At 45.3% G+C, this 22,541-nt stretch overlaps 1 protein-coding gene across 1 annotated transcript in view; it reads right to left on the bottom strand.

Moving 5' to 3' along the window:
- Positions 1-18,862: 18,862 nt before the first annotated feature.
- Positions 18,863-22,541, bottom strand: part of LOC124039065 (AT-rich interactive domain-containing protein 4B-like) — a 908,546-nt gene continuing 904,867 nt past the window's right edge. The window contains exon 26 of the mRNA XM_046354945.1: positions 18,863-19,646. Within this exon, the coding sequence (XP_046210901.1) occupies positions 19,498-19,646 (149 nt within the window). The 3' untranslated portion in view covers positions 18,863-19,497. The remainder of the gene's footprint in view (positions 19,647-22,541) is intronic.

The raw sequence follows: 22,541 nt of genomic DNA, 5'->3' as shown, positions 1-22,541 counted from the left end.
ATGCCGTAGCATTAAGATTTCCCTTCCCTGGAACTAAGGGGCCCGAACCATGAAAAAACTGCCCCACCATTATTCCTCCTCCACCAAACTTTACAGCTGGCACTATGCATTGAGGCAGGTAGCGTTCTCCTGGCATCCGCCAAACCCAGATTCATCTGTCAGACTCCCAGAAGGTAAAGCGTGAATCATCACACCAGAGAAAGCTTTTCCACTGCTCCAGAGTTAAATGACAGCGAGCTTTACACCACTCCAGCTGACGCTTGTGTGCAGCTGCTCGGCCATGGAAACTCATTTCATGAAGCTCCCGACAAACAGTTATTATGCTGACGTTGATTCCAAAGGCAGTTTTTGAACTCAGTAGTGAGCGTTGCAACGGAATACATTTTTTTTTACACGCTACAGCATTCAGCAGTCCCGTTCTGTTAGCTTGTGTGGCCTACCATTTTGTGGCTGATCCGTTGTTGCTCTTGGACATTTCCACTTCACAATAACAGCACCTAGAGTTGAATGGGGAAGCTCTAGCAGGGCAGAAATTTGACAAACTTACCTTTTGGAAAGGTGGCATCCTATGACGGTGTCACGTTGCATGTCACTGAGCTCTTCAGTTACTCCATTCTACTACAAATGTTTGTCTATGGAGATTACATGGCTGTGTGCTCAATTTTATACACCTTTCAGCAACGGGTGTGGCTGAAATAGCCGAATCCACTAAATTGAAGGGGTATAGACATACTTCTGGCAATGTAGTATATCTAATGTTAGCTGGATATCTTAGCTAGCTCAAGGGCTAAGCAGATATAGTGGCACTTCACTAAGTATTTAGCTATTTCCTAACTAACCCACAATAACATACCAAATACATTAATTAATGTATCTTGTAATGCAGTTATCACGCTTGGTTGTTAGCCAATATTTTTAAGCAAGGCACAAAAAACACTAGCTAACGTTAGCTACCAAACAAGTTAACTTGCAGCCTTTTTCTTGAAGTTCGGATCACTCCATCGTTTTCTGTCGAAATAAATGAACATGACTCCGGCCACACCACCCATCATCTCCGGGGAGCAGAGACGCACCGCTGAATAGTCCTGGCCCTGCCCTGCCCTGCCCTGCCCTGCCCTGCCCTGCCCTGCCCTGCCCTGCCCTGCCCTGCCCTTCCCTTCCCTTCCCTTCCCTCCCCTAACCTGCCCTCCTCTAACCTGCCCTGCCCTGCCCTGCCCTGCCCTGCCCTGCCCTGCCCTGCCCTGCCCTTCCTTCCTTCCTTCCTTCCTTCCTTCCTTCCTTCCTTCCTTCCTTCCTTCCTTCCTTCCTTCCTTCCCTCCCCTAACCTGCCCTGCCCTCCCCTCCCCTAACCTAACCTAACCTAACCTAACCTGCCCTGCCCTGCCCTGCCCTGCCCTGCCCTGCCCTGCCCTGCCCTGCCCTGCCCTGCCCTCCCCTCCCTAACCTAACCTGCCCTCCCCTCCCTAACCTGCCTTCCCCTCCCCCCTCCCCTCCCCTCCCCTAACCTGCCCTGCCCTCCCTCCCTCCCTAACTCCCTTAATTTATTTCTTTATTTTCTCAAAAATCAAATACCCTACCATCTAAAACTACACTCACAAATAATAAGAAATACCCTACTCCACTATTTACATCTATTCAGGCCATCATCCTGAAAGGATAGGACACCACCATTTAACACAACTCTTCTGATGTCAAGTCTCACACACCCACATTTCCTCTCTGCAGCTGCCACCACAACCTCTATTTTCTGTTCCTTATGTGCCATCCCTGCATCCCTGTGTCTGGTGGAAAGCAGACTGAACCAGAATTCCCTCTAGGATTTTGCCTGTGCTTAGCTCCATTCCGTTTGATTTATCCTGAAAACTCTCCAGTCCTTAACGATTACAAGCATACCCAGAACATGATGCAGCCACCACTATGGTTGAACATATGGAGAGTGGTACTCAGTAATGTGTTTTATTGTATTTTCCCCCAAACATAACACTTTGTATTCAGGACCAAAATAAAATGCTTTGCTACATTTTCATTGCAGTATTTCTTTGGTGCTTGTTGCAAACAGATTTTGAATATTTGTATTCTGTAAAGGCTTCCTTCTCTTCACCCTGTCAATTAGGTTACTATTGTTGAGTACCTTGTCATGGAAATTGCAAGATTTTATTATAATGCTTGTATTGCATTACAATGGTTGTTTTATTCGACAGAATAGAGTATTCTGTTAACTATTGTGTGTGTGTTCTACTGAGGAGGGCCTCTATGAGATAGAGGAGGTGACAGAGGAGATTTACGATGTCTTTGGGTGATAAAACCTAAAGAGCATTCCAGAGAACACGAGGTAATGTTTCTGTTCTATACCGTAGCAGGGATAGATGGTTCTATGTAGCAGGGTGAGATGGTTCCAGTTTGGAGTCGGAGGGACAGACTCTGGTCTATACAATGAAAACTGTTGACACAGCAGATGCTGTCTGCTATGTATTATAGATACCTTTCATACAAATCTTAACCTGGTGACCCATTCTATATATCTGTTGTTCGTCATGTAGGTTGAAAGGGGTGTATCCTGGTTATAAAAGATCTCAGTAGCCATTGTGTTGTCACTCTTAATGGTTCATTAGAAATAGTGAATTGTTGAAAGTCTTTGCTATTGCAAAGCTCTTATTATTAAAGATGTAGTTTAAGTATAACTCTGGTGTGTGAAGTTTGTCTCTCCTCATTTGGTAAATACAGAAATGAACCACCACAACCTACCATGTTGTTGACACATCCAGTGTTCTCCTATCACAGCCATTACACTCTGTTTTAATGTCACCATTGACCTCACTGTAAAATCCCTGAGCAGTTTTCTTCCTCTACGGCAACTGAGTTAGTGAGGACGCCTGTATTTTTGTTGTGACTGGATGTATTGATTCACCTTTCAAAGTTTAATTAATAACTTCACCATGGTCAAGGGGATGTCCAATGTCTTCTTTTACATGTTTTACCCATCTACCAATAGGGGCCCTTCTTTGTGAGGCATTGGAAAACCTCCCTGTCTTTGTGATTGAATCGGTGCTTGAAATCCTTACTTTATTGAAGGACCTTACAGATCATTGTTTGTGTGAGGTACTGAGATGAGGTAGTCATTTAAAAAAGTATCTTAACCATTATTATTGAACACAGAATGAGTCCATGCAATTTTTTATGTGACTTGCTATGCAAATTTGTACAACTAAACTTATTTAGGCTTGCCTTTCTTAGGGATAGGCCCCTTTTTTCTCCATTTCCTGCCTGTAGCTCAGGCCCAGAAGTATAATTGATACCATTGGAAAGAAAACACTTTGAAGTTTGTAGAAAGATATGGTAGGAGAAAATCAAAAGAAAAGCAATCCGATATTTTTTTTGAGAAGCCATCCTCATATTGTATTAGCTCCCTGGGTGTAATTCCCATGGCTTCCACAGGGTGTCAGCAGTCTATGTTCAAGGTTTCAGGCTTGTAACTTCAAAAACAAATAAGAAATAACAGTTTTAGTAGAAGGACACAGTCTTGGAAATTCGTGATTGCGCGTGCCATGAAGAAATTACGCACCTGCTAAAATTGGTTTCCTATTGAACATACTTCTTTCCGAAATAAATATGATAGTTTGATTACATTTTAGGGTATCTGAGGAGGACATAGAAACGTATTTGACTTGTTGAAACAAAGTTTAAGGGTACATTTTCGGATTCCATTCTCTGCAAGTTAAACGAGTGGATTACTCAAATCGATGGCGCCAACTAAACAGACTTTTTGGGATATAAAGAATAATTTTATCTAACAAAATGACATTACCTGTTATAGCTGGGACGCCAAATCTGAGGAAGATTTTTAAAAAGTAAGTGAATATTTAATTGTCATATGTAAATGTATGAAACCTGTGCCGGTGGAAAAACATTTTGATGTGGAGCAAACAATCACATGGCATGTTTTCGCTGTAAATCGCAGTTAGATTAAGAAGAACCGAAGCTTTCAGCTGATACAAGACACCTAAATGTTTAAAATCCATAATATTTCAGATTATTTATTTGAATTACGCGCCCTCCAGTTTCACCGGAAGTTGACTTGCTAGTGGGACACCGATCCTTAAGGGGTTTTTAATACTTATTGTTATTGAATACTTTTTGAAGGCACTTTAATTTCCCTTTGTGGGAAGTCGTTGAATTCCCGGAAATGTCAAGGAAATGTGTGCTTTAGTTTATGACATTTGCATCGTTCTGGGGAGCAGAAACTAATTCTACATTGGTAGAGCAGAGCCTTGTCCATGTGAATATTCAAACAGGAAAGTTGAACAGCCATTATACAAGTGAACCATTCAATTCAATTGAGGGCCGATCCCAATTTACGACTTTCTCATGCACTTCTCAGGCTTTGGTATGAAACTGCCTCACTAGCTCTCGTCACGAACACGTATTATTTAATTGCCCTCTTAAATTGTTTAGTTCGTTCATGTTTCCCCATATATCTAGTAATTAATTTCTCCTAAATGTATATACTGTTGTTCTTCTGCCAGTATCATGGGTATTTACTGTGCGCAAGGTTAATTATCTCACGTTTAAATTAGGGACAAATGGACAATGAAGTGATAATACCCGAGAAGCCAGTGTTTGGAGGATATATTGCCACAGGTAATATAAGCCCGAGACCAAGTCAAGTCATGCGTAATGGGAGTGTTTCACCACCAGTTGGCCTGAATAACTATTGTTATGTAATTTGTGTTCATTAATGGAAAGTATTCCCACTTTGAGGTTAAGACAGGAATGTCTATTTAGATGTTTATTTAGACGGAATATGTAAATGTGGGTATAATGAAGATGTCTGTCACATGATTTACATGATTTACTTTGCCATATTTGGGTAAAGAGTTCCATGGTTAATGTAAGAGAACACCCCCCTGAAATGGACAAAAATGAATGGGAAGTCATTGACACTGGAAAAACCATATTATTATTATTATTACCATATACACGGTGTCCAATAACACTCAATTCGGCGTCATTTCATTCAAAGTTGATTGCAAATGCCATATGGCAAATGCCAGGTGTAAACACCTCCACTGTGGTTTTTCATATTGCAAATGTAACACAAGTCAACATCCAAAAGTAACATTTTTGAAAAAACTTATCACCCCCTTAATAAAAATGTTCTTTCTGTACCGTTTTTCGAAATTCATTTGCAATATGATTTCATAGGAAGTCAAAAGTCAACAATAGAACATTTTTTGAAAAAACTTCACACCCTTATTAAGAAAGTGCTTTCTGGACCGTTTTTCGAAATTCTTTCAAATTTTATGTCAATTACACATGTATAAGAACTGTATCAACATACTTTAGTCATATTTTATTATCATCATTTTTTTAAAAACTTGTGCATAAGGCATATGTTTTGTCCATTTGCTCAATATGATGGGTTCGATTCCCGGGACCACCCATACGTAGAATGTATGACACATGACTGTAAGTCGCTTTGGATAAAAGCGTCTGCTAAATGGCATATATTATTATTATTATTATATAAGTCACAGGAAGTCATAAAAGCGTCTGCTAAATGGCATATATTATTATTAAAATGTGAACTTATTTTCAAAAACTTATCACCCCTTTAAAAAAGTGCTTTCTGGAACGTTTTTCGATTTAAAAAAATTCTTTATCAATTAATCACGTATAAGAAATGTATGAATATACTTTTGTCAAATTTTAATATCATTATTATTATTATTTTTAAAACTTTTTACTTGTGCATAAGGCATATGTTTTGTCCATTTGCAATATGATTTCATAGGAAGTCAAAAGTCAAAGTCAAAAGTTTTTGGGGGCCAAATGCTATAAGAAATGTCCAAATGCAACGTGAAAGATTTGAAAATGCCAAATCAGGATGTTATGTCCATTTGCCAGGTACCATCACGAATTTGACATGCTCAAAAATACTGCAGAAATGCAAAATTGACTGGCCTGATGAACTCGGGAAGGCGGGCAGTGATAGTGGTTCCTCTCCATCACTCGTTGTGTTGATTTCATCATGTCCATTTGGTGATGTTTTTTCACTGTTGAATCATATTGCAGTTTTAAGTCTTCACGTTAAGAACTGACCAATTTACACAGGGTTGAATGCACTATTTCTATCAAACTGCAGGTTGAGTATGGAAAAACATGTTTAGGGTGATTTTAACCACTTCCGGTTGCTTCAGCTTAGAATCGACACAGGTAGACCTCATAGTGTCCTGATGGACTGTCATTGAAGACAGGTCACACAGTGGATAAAATGTTACCCATTTTAATGGTTGCTCCGGTACCGCTTGCCCTGCAAAGGCAGAGAGGACAGTCTATGACTAGGATGGCTGGTGTCTGACAATTTTTAGGACCTTCCTCTGACACCGCCTGGTACAGAGGTCCTGTTGGCAGGAAGCTTGGCCCCAGTGATGTACTGGGCCGTACGCACTACCCTCTGTAAATGGATTCTGTTGCAACAGAATCAGTGTAATGAATACACCCCAGCATTCAAGGGTTTACTTTCATTTAGTGAAGTGGATTTGCCATTTCTTTTGAGTTACTAAAATCAAACTTTTTAAAATTAAATACTGTAGTCCAAGCACACTACTACTGTACCAAGTACAGTCATCAAATCCATGAACTTCTCAACGTTTGAGTTAACCAGCTGGACTTGAATACATTTAGGTCATCCAGCTTTAGCAGACTGTTCTCGAAAGCTGGTAAATAAGGTAGGTAAGGAAACCACATTACAGTGATTACAACTACAGCTGTGAGTGTTGACCAGAAGACACAACTACAGCTGTGAGTGTTGACCAGATGACACAACTACAGCTGTGAGTGTTGACCAGATGACACAATTTACAGCTGTGATTTGTTGAAAGAAGACACTTTTACAGCTGTGAGTGTTGACCAGATAACAGAAAACTACAGCTGTGAGTGTTGACCAGATGACACAACTACAGAGTTTTGTCAGTGTTGACCAGATAACACAACTACAGCATTTTTGAGTGTTGACCAGATAACACAACTACAGCTGTGAGTGTTGACCAGATAACACAACTACAGCTGTGAGTGTTGACCAGATCCTCTGACAACACAACTACAGCTGATGAGTGTTGACCAGATAACTGTTGCAACAGAATCAGTGAGTGAATTGACCAGCATAACACAGGGTTTACTTTCAGCTGTGAAGTGATTTGCCATTTCTTTTGAGTTACAAAATCACAGCTTTGAGTGTTGACCAGATAACACAACTACAGCTGTGAGTGTTGACCAGATAACACAACTACAGCTGTGAGTGTTGACCAGATAACAGAGCTACAGCTGTGAGTGTTGACCAGATAACACAACTACAGCTGTGAGTGTTGACCAGATAACACAACTACAGCTGTGAGTGTTGACCAGATAACACAACTACAGCTGTGAGTGTTGACCAGATAACACAACTACAGCTGTGAGTGTTGACCAGATAACACAACTACAGCTGTGAGTGTTGACCAGATAACACAACTACAGCTGTGAGTGTTGACCAGATAACAGAGCAGGTGTGATTTCCACCAGACCAAAGACAATACAATGAAGTTCACAAACTATGGCATTTATTTGAAACAGAGGCTTATTTTTTGCTTACATTTGTACAATAAATGAATGACCATCCTGTAATGTGCCGTATAAATAAATACAGTACTTTGTTTATGCTTTATCACATTCCCTCGCTGTGCCAGACCGTTCCATAGCGGTCCAGAAAACATCGACAGGTTGGAAAACATATTTTCAAAACCACTAAACCCAGAGAGCAAAATTGTTTGAAAAAACATAATCGCAAATATATATTTTCAAAGTCTTGTGCTCATAGGGGATGCTTCTCAAAGAAGCACAAAGCTAACGGAAAAACTAAACAAAAACGAGCAAATAAGCCAAGGCAAAGAAAACAAACAGTCTAGATAAAACCTCAGAACAACAAAACCAATGAAACCAAATTAACCTAACCATCCCAAATGGTAAACTATTCCCTATATAGTGCACTTCTTTTAACCAGGTCCCATTGGGCACAGCATAGGGAATAGGGTGACATTTGGGATGTAGCCCTTGTCCTCCAATGAGGACCAGAATGAGATTTAAAGGGAAAACAAAATAGATACTTTGACCCTCACTATGAACACTGATGAAACCACAAGTTGAAACAGTATGACTGCCTGTACAGAAAAGTACCTTATCATTATGAACACTGGAAGATACTCCTCAATATACACATGTATAACAAAGGCATAAAATGACATACAAGTGCCAAACAAACATCCCTTCAGGGTATAATACTGTAGGGATCTATCAGGGTAGAACCCTCCTGTAAAATACCCTGATAGACTCCTCCTGTATTATATCAGGGTATACTACAGGAGGGTTCTATCAGGGTATACCACAGGAGGGTTCTATCAGGGTATAATACAGGAGGGTTCTATCAGGGTATACCACAGGAGGGTTCTATCAGGGTATAATACAGGAGGGTTCTATCAGGGTATACCACAGGAGGGTTCTATCAGGGTATAATACAGGAGGGTTCTATCAGGGTATAATACAGGAGGGTTCTATCAGGGTATAATACAGGAGGGTTCTATCAGGGTATAATAGAGGAGGGTTCTATCAGGGTATAATACAGGAGGGTTCTATCAGGGTATACCACAGGAGGGTTCTATCAGGGTATAATACAGGAGGGTTCTATCAGGGTATACCACAGGAGGGTTCTACTCTGATAGACTCCTCCTGTATTATATCAGGGTATACTACAGGAGGGTTCTATCGGGGTATACCACAGGAGGGTTCTACTCTGATAGACTCCTCCTGTATTATATCAGGGTATACTACAGGAGGGTTCTATCAGGGTATAATAGAGGAGGGTTCTATCAGGGTGTAATACAGGAGGGGCCTATCAGGGTATAATACAGGAGGGTTCTATCAGGGTATAATACAGGAGGGTTCTATCAGGGTATAATACAGGAGGGTTCTATCAGGGTATAATACAGGAGGGTTCTATCAGGGTATAATACAGGAAGGAGGGTTCTATCAGGGTATAATAGAGGAGGGTTCTATCAGGGTATAATACAGGAGGGTTCTATCAGGGTATAATACAGGAGGGGCCTATCAGGGTATAATACAGGAGGGTTCTATCAGGGTATAATACAGGAGGGTTCTATCAGGGTATAATACAGGAGGGTTCTATCAGGGTATAATACAGGAGGGTTCTATCAGGGTATACCACAGGAGGGTTCTATCAGGGTATAATACAGGAGGGTTCTATCAGGGTATACCACAGGAGAGTTCTATCAGGGTATAATACAGGAGGGTTCTATCAGGGTATACCACAGGAGGGTTCTATCAGGGTATACCACAGGAGGGTTCTATCAGGGTATAATACAGGAGGGTTCTATCAGGGTATAATACAGGAGGGTTCTATCAGGGTATACCACAGGAGGGTTCTATCAGGGTATAATACAGGAGGGTTCTATCAGGGTATACCACAGGAGGGTTCTATCAGGGTATAATACAGGAGGGTTCTATCAGGGTATACCACAGGAGGGTTCTATCAGGGTATAATACAGGAGGGTTCTATCAGGGTATAATACAGGAGGGCTCTATCAGGGTATAATACAGGAGGGCTCTATCAGGGTATAATAGAGGAGGGTTATATCAGGGTATACTACAAGGAGGGTTCTATCAGGGTATAATAGAGGAGGGTTCTATCAGGGTATAATACAGGAGGTTCTATCAGGGTATAATACAGGAGGGTTCTATCAGGGTATAATACAGGAGGGTTCTATCAGGGTATAATACAGGAGGGGCCTATCAGGGTATAATACAGGAGGGCTCTATCATGGTATAATAGAGGAGGGTTCTATCAGGGTATACTACAAGGAGGGTTCTATCAGGGTATAATAGAGGAGGGTTCTATCAGGGTATAATACAGGAGGGTTCTATCAGGGTATAATACAGGAGGGTTCTATCAGGGTATAATACAGGAGGGTTCTATCAGGGTATAATACAGGAGGGTTCTATCAGGGTATAATACAGGAGGGTTCTATCAGGGTATAATACAGGAGGGTTCTATCAGGGTATAATACAGGAGGGTTCTATCAGGGTATAATACAGGAGGGTTCTATCAGGGTATACTACATGAGGGTTCTATCAGGGTATAATACAGGAGGGTTCTATCAGGGTATACTACATGAGGGTTCTATCAGGGTATACTACATGAGGGTTCTATCAGGGTATACCACAGGAGGGTTCTATCAGGGTATAATACAGGAGGGTTCTATCAGGGTATAATACAGGAGGGCTCTATCAGGGTATAATACAGGAGGGCTCTATCAGGGTATAATAGAGGAGGGTTATATCAGGGTATACTACAAGGAGGGTTCTATCAGGGTATAATAGAGGAGGGTTCTATCAGGGTATAATACAGGAGGTTCTATCAGGGTATAATACAGGAGGGTTCTATCAGGGTATAATACAGGAGGGTTCTATCAGGGTATAATACAGGAGGGGCCTATCAGGGTATAATACAGGAGGGCTCTATCATGGTATAATAGAGGAGGGTTCTATCAGGGTATACTACAAGGAGGGTTCTATCAGGGTATAATAGAGGAGGGTTCTATCAGGGTATAATACAGGAGGGTTCTATCAGGGTATAATACAGGAGCCGTTCTATCAGGGTATAATACAGGAGGGTTCTATCAGGGTATAATACAGGAGGGTTCTATCAGGGTATAATACAGGAGGGTTCTATCAGGGTATAATACAGGAGGGTTCTATCAGGGTATAATACAGGAGGGTTCTATCAGGGTATAATACAGGAGGGTTCTATCAGGGATACTACATGAGGGTTCTATCAGGGTATAATACAGGAGGGTTCTATCAGGGGATACTACATGAGGGTTCTATCAGGGTATACTAGGGAGGGTTCTATCAGGGTATAATACAGGAGGGTTCTATCAGGGGTATAATACAGGAGGGTTCTATCAGGGTATAATACAGGAGGGTTCTATCAGGGTATAATAGAGGAGGGTTCTATCAGGGTATAATACAGGAGGGTTCTATCAGGGTATAATAGAGGAGGGTTCTATCAGGGTATACTACATGAGGGTTCTATCAGGGTATAATACAGGAGGGTTCTATCAGGGTATAATAGAGGAGGGTTCTATCAGGGTATAATACAGGAGGGTTCTATCAGGGTATACTACATGAGGGTTCTATCAGGGTATAATACAGGAGGGTTATTCAGGGTATACTACAGGAGGGGTATACTACATGAGGGTTCTTCAGGGTATAATACAGGGGAGGGTTCTGATCAGGGTATACTACATGAGGGTTCTTTCAGGGATACTACAGGAGGGTTCTGATCAGGGTATATTACAGGGGTATATACATGGGGTTCTACCAGGGGATTACAGGAGGGTTTTGACCAAATGGCAACCTGCTCCTTTGATAGTGCACTACTTTTGACCAGGGGATAGGGAGCCTTTTGACCAGGGGATAGGGAGCCTTTTGACCAGGGGATAGGGAGCCTTTTGACCAGGGGATAGGGAGCCTTTTGACCAGGGGATAGGGAGCCTTTTGACCAGGGGATAGGGAGCCTTTTGACCAGGGGATAGGGAGCCTTTTGACCAGGGAATACGGAGCCTTTTGACCAGGGGATAGGGAGCCTTTTGATCAGGGGATAGGGAACCTTTTGACCAGGGGATAGGGAGCCTTTTGACCAGGGGATAGGGAGCCTTTTGACCAGGGGATAGGGAGCCTTTTGACCAGGGGATAGGGAGCCTTTTGACCAGGGGATAGGGAGCCTTTTGACCAGGGGATAGGGAGCCTTTTGACCAGGGGATAGGGAGCCTTTTGACCAGGGGATAGGGAGCCTTTTGACCAGGGGATAGGGAGCCTTTTGACCAGGGGATAGGGAGCCTTTTGACCAGGGGATAGGGTCCCTTTTTACCAGGGGATAGGGTCCCTTTTTACCAGGGGATAGGGAGCCTTTTTACCAGGGGATAGGGAGCCTTTTGACCAGGGGATAGGGAGCCTTTTGACCAGGGGATAGGGAGCCTTTTGACCAGGGGATAGGGAGCCTTTTTCAAATGCAACTTAAGGGAATAAACACTGGAGTCTGAAATAATGATTGTATACACATACATGGTTGTCACTATTACCCTGGCCAGAGTCGAGAACAGAACCAGAACATGATTATTTGTTGGTGGTAGGGGGGGTATAGAATAATAGATTAAAACTTCTTCAGGATCGGTGTCCCTTCTACAAGACGGTTGAGCTAATGTAGGCTAATGCGATCAGCATGAGGTTGTTAGTAACAAGAACATTGCCCAGGACATAGACATATCTGATATTGGCAGAAAGCTTAAATTCTTGTTAATCTAACTGCACTGTCCAATTTTCAGTAGCTATACCCCTTTTTCTCTCCAATTTCGTGGTATCCAATTGTTAGTAGTTACTATCTTGTCTCATTGCTACAACTCCCGTATGGGCTCTGGAGAGATGGAGGTCAAGAGCCATGCGCCCTCTGAAACACAACCCAACCAAGCCGCACTGCTTCTTAACACAGCGTGCATCCAACCCAGAAGCCAGCCGCACCAATGTGTCGGAGGAAACACCGTACACCTGGCGACCTTGGTTAGCTTGCACTGCGCCCGGCCCGCCACAGGAGTTGCTGGTGCGCGATGAGACAAGGATTCCCTTGTCCCTAACCCGGACGACGCTAGGCCAATTGTGCGTCGCCCCACGGACCTCCCGGCCGTGGCCGGCTGCGACAGAGCCTGGCGCGAACACAGCCCAAGACCACTGCACCACCCGGGAGGCCTCGATACAACATTTTGAACAGAAATTCAATGGTTCAGTGGATCAGTCTAAAACTTTGCACATACACTGCTCCCATCTAGTGGCCAATATCTAAATTGCACCTGGGCTGGAATAATACATTATGGCCTTTCTCTTGCATTTCAAAGATGGTACAAAAAAATACAAAAGAACGGTTAGTTTTTTCTTTGTATTGTCTTTTACCAGATCTATTGTGTTATATTCTCCTACATTCCCTTCACATTTACACACTTCACAGTGTTTCCTTTCAAATGGTACCAAGAATAAGCATATCCTTAATGCAGGTCCTGAGCTACAGGCAGTTCGTTTTGGGTTTGTTATTGTAGGCAAAAAATGAAAGAAAAAAAAGGGGTGGATCATTTAGATGTTTAAAACAACATGATTATCTGTTGGTGGTAGGGGGTGAGAGGGTGAAGAGGAGATTACAACATGATTATCTGTTGGTGGTATCCGTTGGTGGTAGGGGTGAGAGGGTGAAGAGGAGATTACAACATGATTATCCGTTGGTGGTAGGGGTGAGAGGGTGAAGGAGATTACAACATGATTATCCGTTGGTGGTAGGGGTGAGAGATTACAACATGATTATCTGTTGGTGGTAGGGGGTGAGAGGGTGAAGAGGAGATTACAACATGATTATCCGTTGGTGGTAGGGGGTGAGAGGGTGAAGAGGAGATTACAACATGATTATCCGTTGGTGGTAGGGGTGAGAGGGTGAAGAGGAGATTACAACATGATTATCCGTTGGTGGTAGGGGGTGAGAGGGTGAAGAGGAGATTACAACATGATTATCCGTTGGTGGTAGGGGTGAGAGGGTGAAGAGGAGATTACAACATGATTATCCGTTGGTGGTAGGGGTGAGAGGGTGAAGAGGAGATTACAACATGATTATCCGTTGGTGGTAGGGGGTGAGAGGGTGAAGAGGAGATTACAACATGATTATCCGTTGGTGGTAGGGGTGAGAGGGTGAAGAGGAGATTACAACATGATTATCCGTTGGTTGGTGTGAAGTGATTATCCGTTGGTGGTAGGGGTGGAGGGTGAAGAGGAGATTACAACATGATTATCCGTTGGTGGTAGGGGTGAGGGTGAAGAGGAGATTACAACATGATTATCTGTTGGTGGTAGGGGTGAGAGGGTGAAGAGGAGATTACAACATGATTATCCGTTGGTGGTAGGGGTGAGAGGGTGAAGAGGAGATTACAACATGATTATCCGTTGGTGGTAGGGGTGAGAGGGTGAAGAGGAGATTACAACATGATTATCCGTTGGTGGTAGGGGTGAGAGGGTGAAGAGGAGATTACAACATGATTATCCGTTGGTGGTAGGGGTGAGAGGGTGAAGAGGAGATTACAACATGATTATCCGTTGGTGGTAGGGGTGAGGGTGAAGAGGAGATTACAACATGATTATCTGTTGGTGGTAGGGGTGAGAGGGTGAAGAGGAGATTACAACATGATTATCTGTTGGTGGTAGGGGGTGAGAGGGTGAAGAGGAGATTACAACATGATTATCCGTTGGTGGTAGGGGGTGAGAGGGTGAAGAGGAGATTACAACATGATTATCCGTTGGTGGTAGGGGTGAGAGGGTGAGAGGAGATTACAACATGATTATCCGTTGGTGGTAAGATTACAACATGGAGATTACAACATGATTATCCGTTGGTGGTAGGGGTGAGAGGGTGAAGAGGAGATTACAACATGATTATCCGTTGGTGGTAGGGGTGAGAGGGTGAAGAGGAGATTACAACATGATTATCTGTTGGTGGTAGGGGGTGAGAGGGTGAAGAGGAGATTACAACATGATTATCCGTTGGTGGTAGGGGTGAGAGGGTGAAGAGGAGATTACAACATGATTATCTGTTGGTGGTAGGGGTGAGAGGGTGAAGAGGAGATTACAACATGATTATCTGTTGGTGGTAGGGGTGAGAGGGTGAAGAGTAGATTAAAACATGACAACAGTCCTTGTGGACTGGCTGTGTCACTATGAAGAGGGGGGCTGCTCCACCTTGTGGACTGGCTGTGTCACTATGAAGAGGGGGCTGCTCCACCTTGTGGACTGGCTGTGTCACTATGAAGAGGGGGGCTGCCCCACCTTGTGGACTGGCTGTGTCACTATGAAGAGGGGGGCTGCTCCACCTTGTGGACTGGCTGTGTCACTATGAAGAGACTGGCTGTGCTGCTCCACCTTGTGGACTGGCTGTGTCACTATGAAGATGGGGGCTGCCCCACCTTGTGGACTGGCTGTGTCACTATGAAGAGGGGGGCTGCTCCACCTTGTGGACTGGCTGTGTCACTGTCACTGGACTGGCTGTGTCACTATGGAGGGGGCTGCCCCACCTTGTGGACTGGCTGTGTCACTATGGGGGCTGCTCCACCTTGTGGACTGGCTGTGTCACTATGAAGATGGGGGGGCTGCTCCACCTTGTGGACTGGCTGTGTCACTATGAAGAGGGGGGCCCCACCTTGTGGACTGGCTGTCACTGAAGAGGGGGCCACCTTGTGGACTGGCTGTGTCACTATGGAGGGGGCTGCCCCACCTTGTGGACTGGCTGTGTCACTATGGAGGGGGCTGCCCCACCTTGTGGACTGGCTGTGTCACTATGGAGGGGGCTGCCCCACCTTGTGGACTGGCTGTGTCACTATGAAGAGGGGGCTGCTCCACCTTGTGGACTGGCTGTGTCACTATGAAGAGGGGGCTGTCACTGGATGAAGCCCCACCTTGTGGACTGGGGCTGCTCCACCTTGTGGACTGGCTGTGTCACTATGGAGGGGGCTGCTCCACCCTGTGGACTGGCTGTGTCACTATGAAGAGGGGGGCTGCTCCACCTTGTGGACTGGCTGTGTCACTATGAAGAGGGGGGCTGCCCCACCTTGTGGACTGGCTGTGTCACTATGAAGAGGGGGGCTGCTCCACCTTGTGGACTGGCTGTGTCACTATGAAGAGGGGCTGCCCCACCTTGGGCTGCTGTGTCCACCTTGTGGACTGGCTGTGTCACTATGAAGAGGGGGCTGCTCCACCTTGTGGACTGGCTGTGTCACTATGAAGAGGGGGCTGCTCCACCTTGTGGACTGGCTGTGTCACTATGAAGAGGGGGCTGAAGAGGGGGCTGCTCCACCTTGAAGAGGGGCTGACTGGACTGGCTGTGTCACTATGAAGAGGGGGGCTGCTCCACCTTGTGGACTGGCTGTGTCACTATGAAGAGGGGGGCTGCTCCACCTTGTGGACTAGCTGTGTCACTATGAAGAGGGGGGCTGCCCCACCTTGTGGACTGGCTGTGTCACTATGAAGAGGGGGGCTGCTCCACCTTGTGGACTGGCTGTGTCACTATGAAGAGGGGGGCTGCTCCACCTTGTGGACTGGCTATGTCCATATGAACAAAAATATCAATAAAAAGTAAGTGCCTTCAGAAACTATTCACACCCCTTGACTTTGTCTTACCACCGGAATTTAAAATGGATTTAACTGGCCTACACACAATACACCATCATGTTAAAGTGGAATTTTGAAAAGCTGAAATGTCTTGAGTTAATATTCAACCCCTTTGTCATGTCCAGCCTAAATACGTTCAGGAGTAAAAATGTTGTTTAACATTATTTTTGAATAAATAAATCTCTCATCATCTCTATACATCTCTAAAATTATCAGTAAGATCCCACAGTAAGATCCCACAGATCCCAATTTCAAACACAGAATCAAACACAAAAGTTTTTTCCAATGCCTCTCAAAGAAGGTCACCTATTGGTAGATGGGTAAAATAAAAAGCAGACATTGAATATCCCTTTGAGCAGGTGAAGTTATTAATTACACTTTGGATGGTGTATCAATACACCCAGTCACTACAATGATGCAGGCGTCATTCCTAACTCAGTTGCCGGAGAGGAAGGAAACCACTCAGGGATTTCACCATTCCCAGACTCACAGCTGTAATCACTCTTAGAGACTTACCCAGAAAGACTCACAGCTGTAATCACTCTTAGAGACTTACCCAGAAAGACTTACAGCTGTAATCACTCTTAGAGACTTACCCAGAAAGACTTACAGCTGTAATCACTCTTAGAGACTTACCCAGAAAGACTTACAGCTGTAATCACTCTTAGAGACTTACCCAGAAAGACTTACAGCTGTAATCACTACCCAGAAAGACTTAGAGACCTACAGCTGTAATCACTCTTAGAGACTTACCCAGAAAGACTTACAGCTGTAATCACTCTTAGAGACTTACCCAGAAAGACTCACAGCTGTAATCACTCTTAGAGACTTACCCAGAAAGACTTACAGCTGTAATCACCGTGAAAGGTGATTCTAACATGTATTGACATACTTATGTAAATGGGATGTTTCTGTATTTTATTTTCAATACATTTGATTAAAAAATCTGAAACCACACTTTCACTTTGTCATTATGGGGTATTGTGTGTATATGTGTGAGAACAATAATCTGTTGAAACAGAAAAGGCTGTGAGAACAAAATGTGGAATAAGTCAAGGGGTGTGATACTTTCTGAAGGTCCTGTATAAATATTTTGCACTTATAATTTAAGGCAATTTTGTTGCTCTAGATTGCAGGAAATGAATGTTACAGGTGTTACTGCTGCCCCCTTTCTGCTCAGCACCACCTTGTTAAAAATCCCTGGGGAGAACACTGCTTCTCTCCACATCGACCTCTACAATCACTATGTTTAGATAAACACACATATCTGTCATGTACATAACCGGTCTCTCATTCATACTCTGACCTACAGTCTAATGCTATAAATCTTCGTGATCAAGAGAGTGAGAGGAGGGGGACAGAGAGCGGAGGGGGACAGAGAGGGGGCAGAGGGGACAGACGGAGGGGACAGAGCGGAGGGGGACAGAGAGCGGAGGGGACAGACAGAGAGCGGACAGGGGGACAGAGAGAGCGGAGCGGAGGGGGACAGAGCGGGGGGACAGAGAGCGGAGGGGACAGACAGAGCGGAGGGGGACAGAGAGCGGAGGGGGACAGAGCGGAGAGCGGAGGGGACAGAGAGCGGAGGGGGCGGAGACAGAGCGGAGGGGGACAGAGAGCGGAGGGGGGACAGACAGAGAGCGGAGGGACAGGGGGACAGAGCGGAGGGGACAGAGAGCGGAGGGGGACAGAGAGCGGAGGGGGACAGAGAGCGGAGGGGGACAGAGAGCGGAGGGGGACAGAGAGCGGAGGGGGACAGAGAGAGCGGAGGGGGACGGAGGGGACAGAGAGCGGAGGGGACAGAGCGGAGGGGGACAGAGAGCGGAGGGGGACAGAGAGCGGAGGGGGACAGAGAGCGGAGGGGGGACAGACGGAGACAGAGAGCGGGAGGGGACAGAGTGGAGGGGGACAGAGAGCGGGAGGGGGAGAGGAGGGGGGACAGAGCGGGAGGGGGAGGAGGACAGAGAGCGGAGGGGGACAGAGAGCGGAGGGGGACAGAGCGGAGCGGGGGGGACGGAGGGGGACAGAGCGGAGGGGGACAGAAAACAAGTGGCAAGGTTACTTTGAGTACACACGACATGCCAATGTGGCATTGACATTCTGTATAGGCTACAACAGAAGATGGCATTGACTACATAGTACACAACATCCTTAACCCATATTAAATAACCACATCAGACATTATATAATTATAGCTTTTAGAAAACAACTCTTATAAATGTCTATCAATTTAAGGAAAAACACGTTTGTCGTTTTGTTGTCATTATATTCTTCCACCCAATCATCATAAGAGTGCACTTGAGTGCAATTAGCTAGCCAAAGAAAACTGTGGACATAAAATTGTGCTTTTCGTCTTGTTTGTTTCTCTGTCGTCTCTGGTCCTTGCTGTAGTTACAGTATGGAAGTTGGTGTGGAGGGGCCTGGGTGGGTTGTCAGTTCTGTTGGAGGGGTGTTGGTGTGGAGGGGCCTGGGTGGGTTGTCAGTTCTGTTGGAGGGGTGTTGGTGTGGAGGGGCCTGGGTGGGTTGTCAGTTCTGTTGGAGGGGCCTGGGTGTTTGTTCTGTTGGAGGGTGTTGGTGGAGGGGCCTGGGTGGGTTGTCAGTTCTGTTGGAGGGGTGTTGGTGTATAGGGGCCTGGGTGGGTTGTCAGTTCTGTTGGAGGGGTGTTGGTGTGGAGGGGCCTGGGTGGGTTGTCAGTTCTGTTGGAGGGGCCTGGGTGGGTTGTCCGTTCTGTTGGAGGGGTGTTGGCGTGGAGGGGCCTGGGTGGGTTGTCAGTTCTGTTGGAGGGGTGTTGGCGTGGAGGGGCCTGGGTGGGTTGTCAGTTCTGTTGGAGGGGCCTGGGTGGGTTGTCAGTTCTGTTGGAGGGGTGTTGGCGTGGAGGGGCCTGGGTGGGTTGTCAGTTCTGTTGGAGGGGCCTGGGTGGGTTGTCCGTTCTGTTGGAAGGGTGTTGGCGTGGAGGGGCCTGGGTGGGTTGTCAGTTGGGCTTGGGAGTGGTGGAGATGAGGGTGATGGTGCCTGGTTGGGGGCTGTTCTGTTGGGTCAGGGTGAATATAGGGTATAGGTGGAGGTTATGGGGCCTGGGGAAACGTTGTGTGTCTTGGGTGGATGCTGACGGGGCCTGGGTGTTGGACCAGGGTGGTGCTGGTTAGGTGCTCAGTGCTGTGTCCTGGGCCTCAGAAGGTTGGGATGGTGAGGGGTGTCCTGTCACCTACACTCTACAGACACCACAGAGTTCTGAGAGGAGGAAGAGGACGACACAGGAGTGTCGACTAGTGTCAACATCACCGCTGCTGTTAGAGAGCTGGAGGACGGGGACGAGGAAGAGGAGGAGGAGGAAGATGCAGCCACTGTACCTGGGGAGAAAAAACAACATGGTGGTCAGATGGAACAGACACAACATGGTGGTCAGATGATGCAGAAAAAACATGGTGGTCAGAAACAACATGGTAGTCAGAAACAACATGGTGGTCAGATAGAGCAGAAACAACATGGTGGTCAGATAGAGCAGAAACAACATGGTGGTCAGATGGAGCAGAAACAACATGGTAGTCAGAAACAACATGGTGGTCAGATGGAGCAGAAACAACATGGTGGTCAGATAGAGCAGAAACAACATGGTGGTCAGATGGAGCAGAAACAACATGGTGGTCAGAAACAACATGGTAGTCAGAAACAACATGGTGGTCAGATAGAGCAGAAACAACATGGTGGTCAGATGGAGCAGAAACAACATGGTGGTCAGATGGAGCAGAAACAACATGGTGGTCAGATGATGAAGAAACAACATGGTGGTCATGATGGAGCAGAAACAACATGGTGGTCAGATGATGAAGAAACAACATGGTCAGATGTCAGAAACAACATGGTGGTCAGATGGTGGAGCAGAAACAACATGGTGGTCAGATGATGCAGAAACAACAGTCAGAAACAACATGGTGGTCAGATGGAGCAGAAACAACATGGTGGTCAGATGGAGCAGAAACAACATGGTGGTCAGATGGAGCAGAAACAACATGGTGGTCAGAAACAACATGGTGGTCAGATGATGCAGAAACAACATGGTGGTCAGAAACAAAACAACATGGTGGTCAGAAACAACATGGTGGTCAGATGATGAAGAAACAACATGGTGGTCAGATGGAGCAGAAACAACATGGTGGGTCAGAAACAACATGGTGGTCAGATGGAGCAGAAACAACATGGTGGTCAGTGGAGTCAGAAACAACATGGTGGGTCAGAAACAACATGGTGGTCAGATCAGAAACAACATGGTGGTCAGATGGAGCAGAAACAACATGGTGGTCAGAAACAACATGGTGGTCAGATGGAGTCAGAAACAACATGGTGGTCAGATGATGAAGAAACAACATGGTGGTCAGATGGAGTAGAAACAACATGGTGGTCAGAAACAACATGGTGGTCAGATGGAGAGCAGAAACAACATGGTGGTCAGAGAAACAACATGGTGGTCAGATGTCAGATGGTGGTCAGAAACAACATGGTGGTCAGATGGAGCAGAAACAACATGGTGGTCAGATGATGCAGATGGTGGTCAGAAACAACATGGTGGTCAGAAACAATATGGTGGTCAGAAACAATATGGTGGTCAGAAACAACATGGTGGTCAGATGGAGCAGAAACAACATGGTGGTCAGAAACAGAAACAACATGGTGGTCAGAAAAACAACATGGTGGTCAGAAACAACATGGTGGTCAGATGGAAACAACATGGTGGTCAGAAACAACATGGTGGGATGGAGCAGAAACAACATGGTGGAAACAACATGGTGGTCAGTGGTCAGAAACAACATGGTGGTCAGAAAAACATGGTGGTCAGATGGAGCAGAAACAACATGGTGGTCAGAAACAACATGGTGGTCAGAAACAACATGGTGGTCAGATGGACCAGAAACAACATGGTGGTCAGAAACAACATGGTGGTCAGAAACAATGGTGGTCAGAAACAACATGGTGGTCAGAAACAACATGGTGGTCAGAAACAACATGGTGGTCAGATGGAGCAGAAACAACATGGTGGTCAGATGGAGCAGAAACAACATGGTGGTCAGAAACAACATGGTGGTCAGAAACAACATGGTGGTCAGATGGAGCAGAAACAACACAGAAACAACATGGTGGTCAGATGGTCAGAAGAAACAACATGGTGGTCAGAGATGCAGAAACAACATGGTGGTCAGAAACAACATGGTGGTCAGATGGAGCAGAAACAACATGGTGGTCAGAAACAACATGGAGTCAGAAACAACATGGTGGTCAGAACAGAAACAACATGGTGGTCAGAAACAACATGGTGGTCAGATGGAGCAGAAACAACATGGTGGTCAGAAACAACATGGTGGTCAGATGGAGCAGAAACAACATGGTGGTCAGAAACAACATGGTGGTCAGATGGAGCAGAAACAACATGGTGGTCAGAAACAACATGGTGGTCAGATGGAGCAGAAACAACATGGTGGTCAGAAACAACATGGTGGTCAGATGGAAACAACATGGTGGTCAGAAACAACATGGTGGTCAGATAGAGCAGAAACAACATGGTGGTCAGATGGAGCAGAAACAACATGGTGGTCAGATCAGAAACAACATGGTGGTCAGAAACAACATGGTGGTCAGATGGAGCAGAAACAACATGGTGGTCAGATGATGCAGAAACAACATGGTGGTCAGAAACAACATGGTGGTCAGATGGAGCAGAAACAACATGGTGGTCAGATGGAGCAGAAACAACATGGTGGTCAGATGGAGCAGAAACAACATGGTGGTCAGATGGAGCAGAAACAACATGGTGGTCAGATGATGAAGAAACAACATGGTGGATCAGAAACAACATGGTGGTCAGATGGATGCAGAAACAACATGGTGGTCAGAAACAACATGATGCAGAAACAACATGGTGGTCAGATGGAAGAAACAACATGGTGGTCAGATGGAGCAGAAACAACATGGTGGTCAGAAACAACATGGTGGTCAGATGGTGGTCAGAAACAACATGGTGGTCATGATGCAGAAACAACAGTCAGAAACAACATGGTGGTCAGAAACAACATGGTGGTCAGAAACAACATGGTGGTCAGATGGAGCAGAAACAACATGGTGGTCAGATGGAGCAGAAACAACATGGTGGTCAGATGGAGCAGAAACAACATGGTGGTCAGATGGAGCAGAAACAACATGAAACAACATGGTGGTCAGAAACAACATGGTGGTCAGATGGAGCAGAAACAACA

Source organism: Oncorhynchus gorbuscha, linkage group LG07, assembly GCF_021184085.1.
Source record: "Oncorhynchus gorbuscha isolate QuinsamMale2020 ecotype Even-year linkage group LG07, OgorEven_v1.0, whole genome shotgun sequence".
Classification (NCBI taxonomy): domain Eukaryota; kingdom Metazoa; phylum Chordata; class Actinopteri; order Salmoniformes; family Salmonidae; genus Oncorhynchus; species Oncorhynchus gorbuscha.
This window is presented reverse-complemented; position numbering and strand designations above follow the sequence as displayed.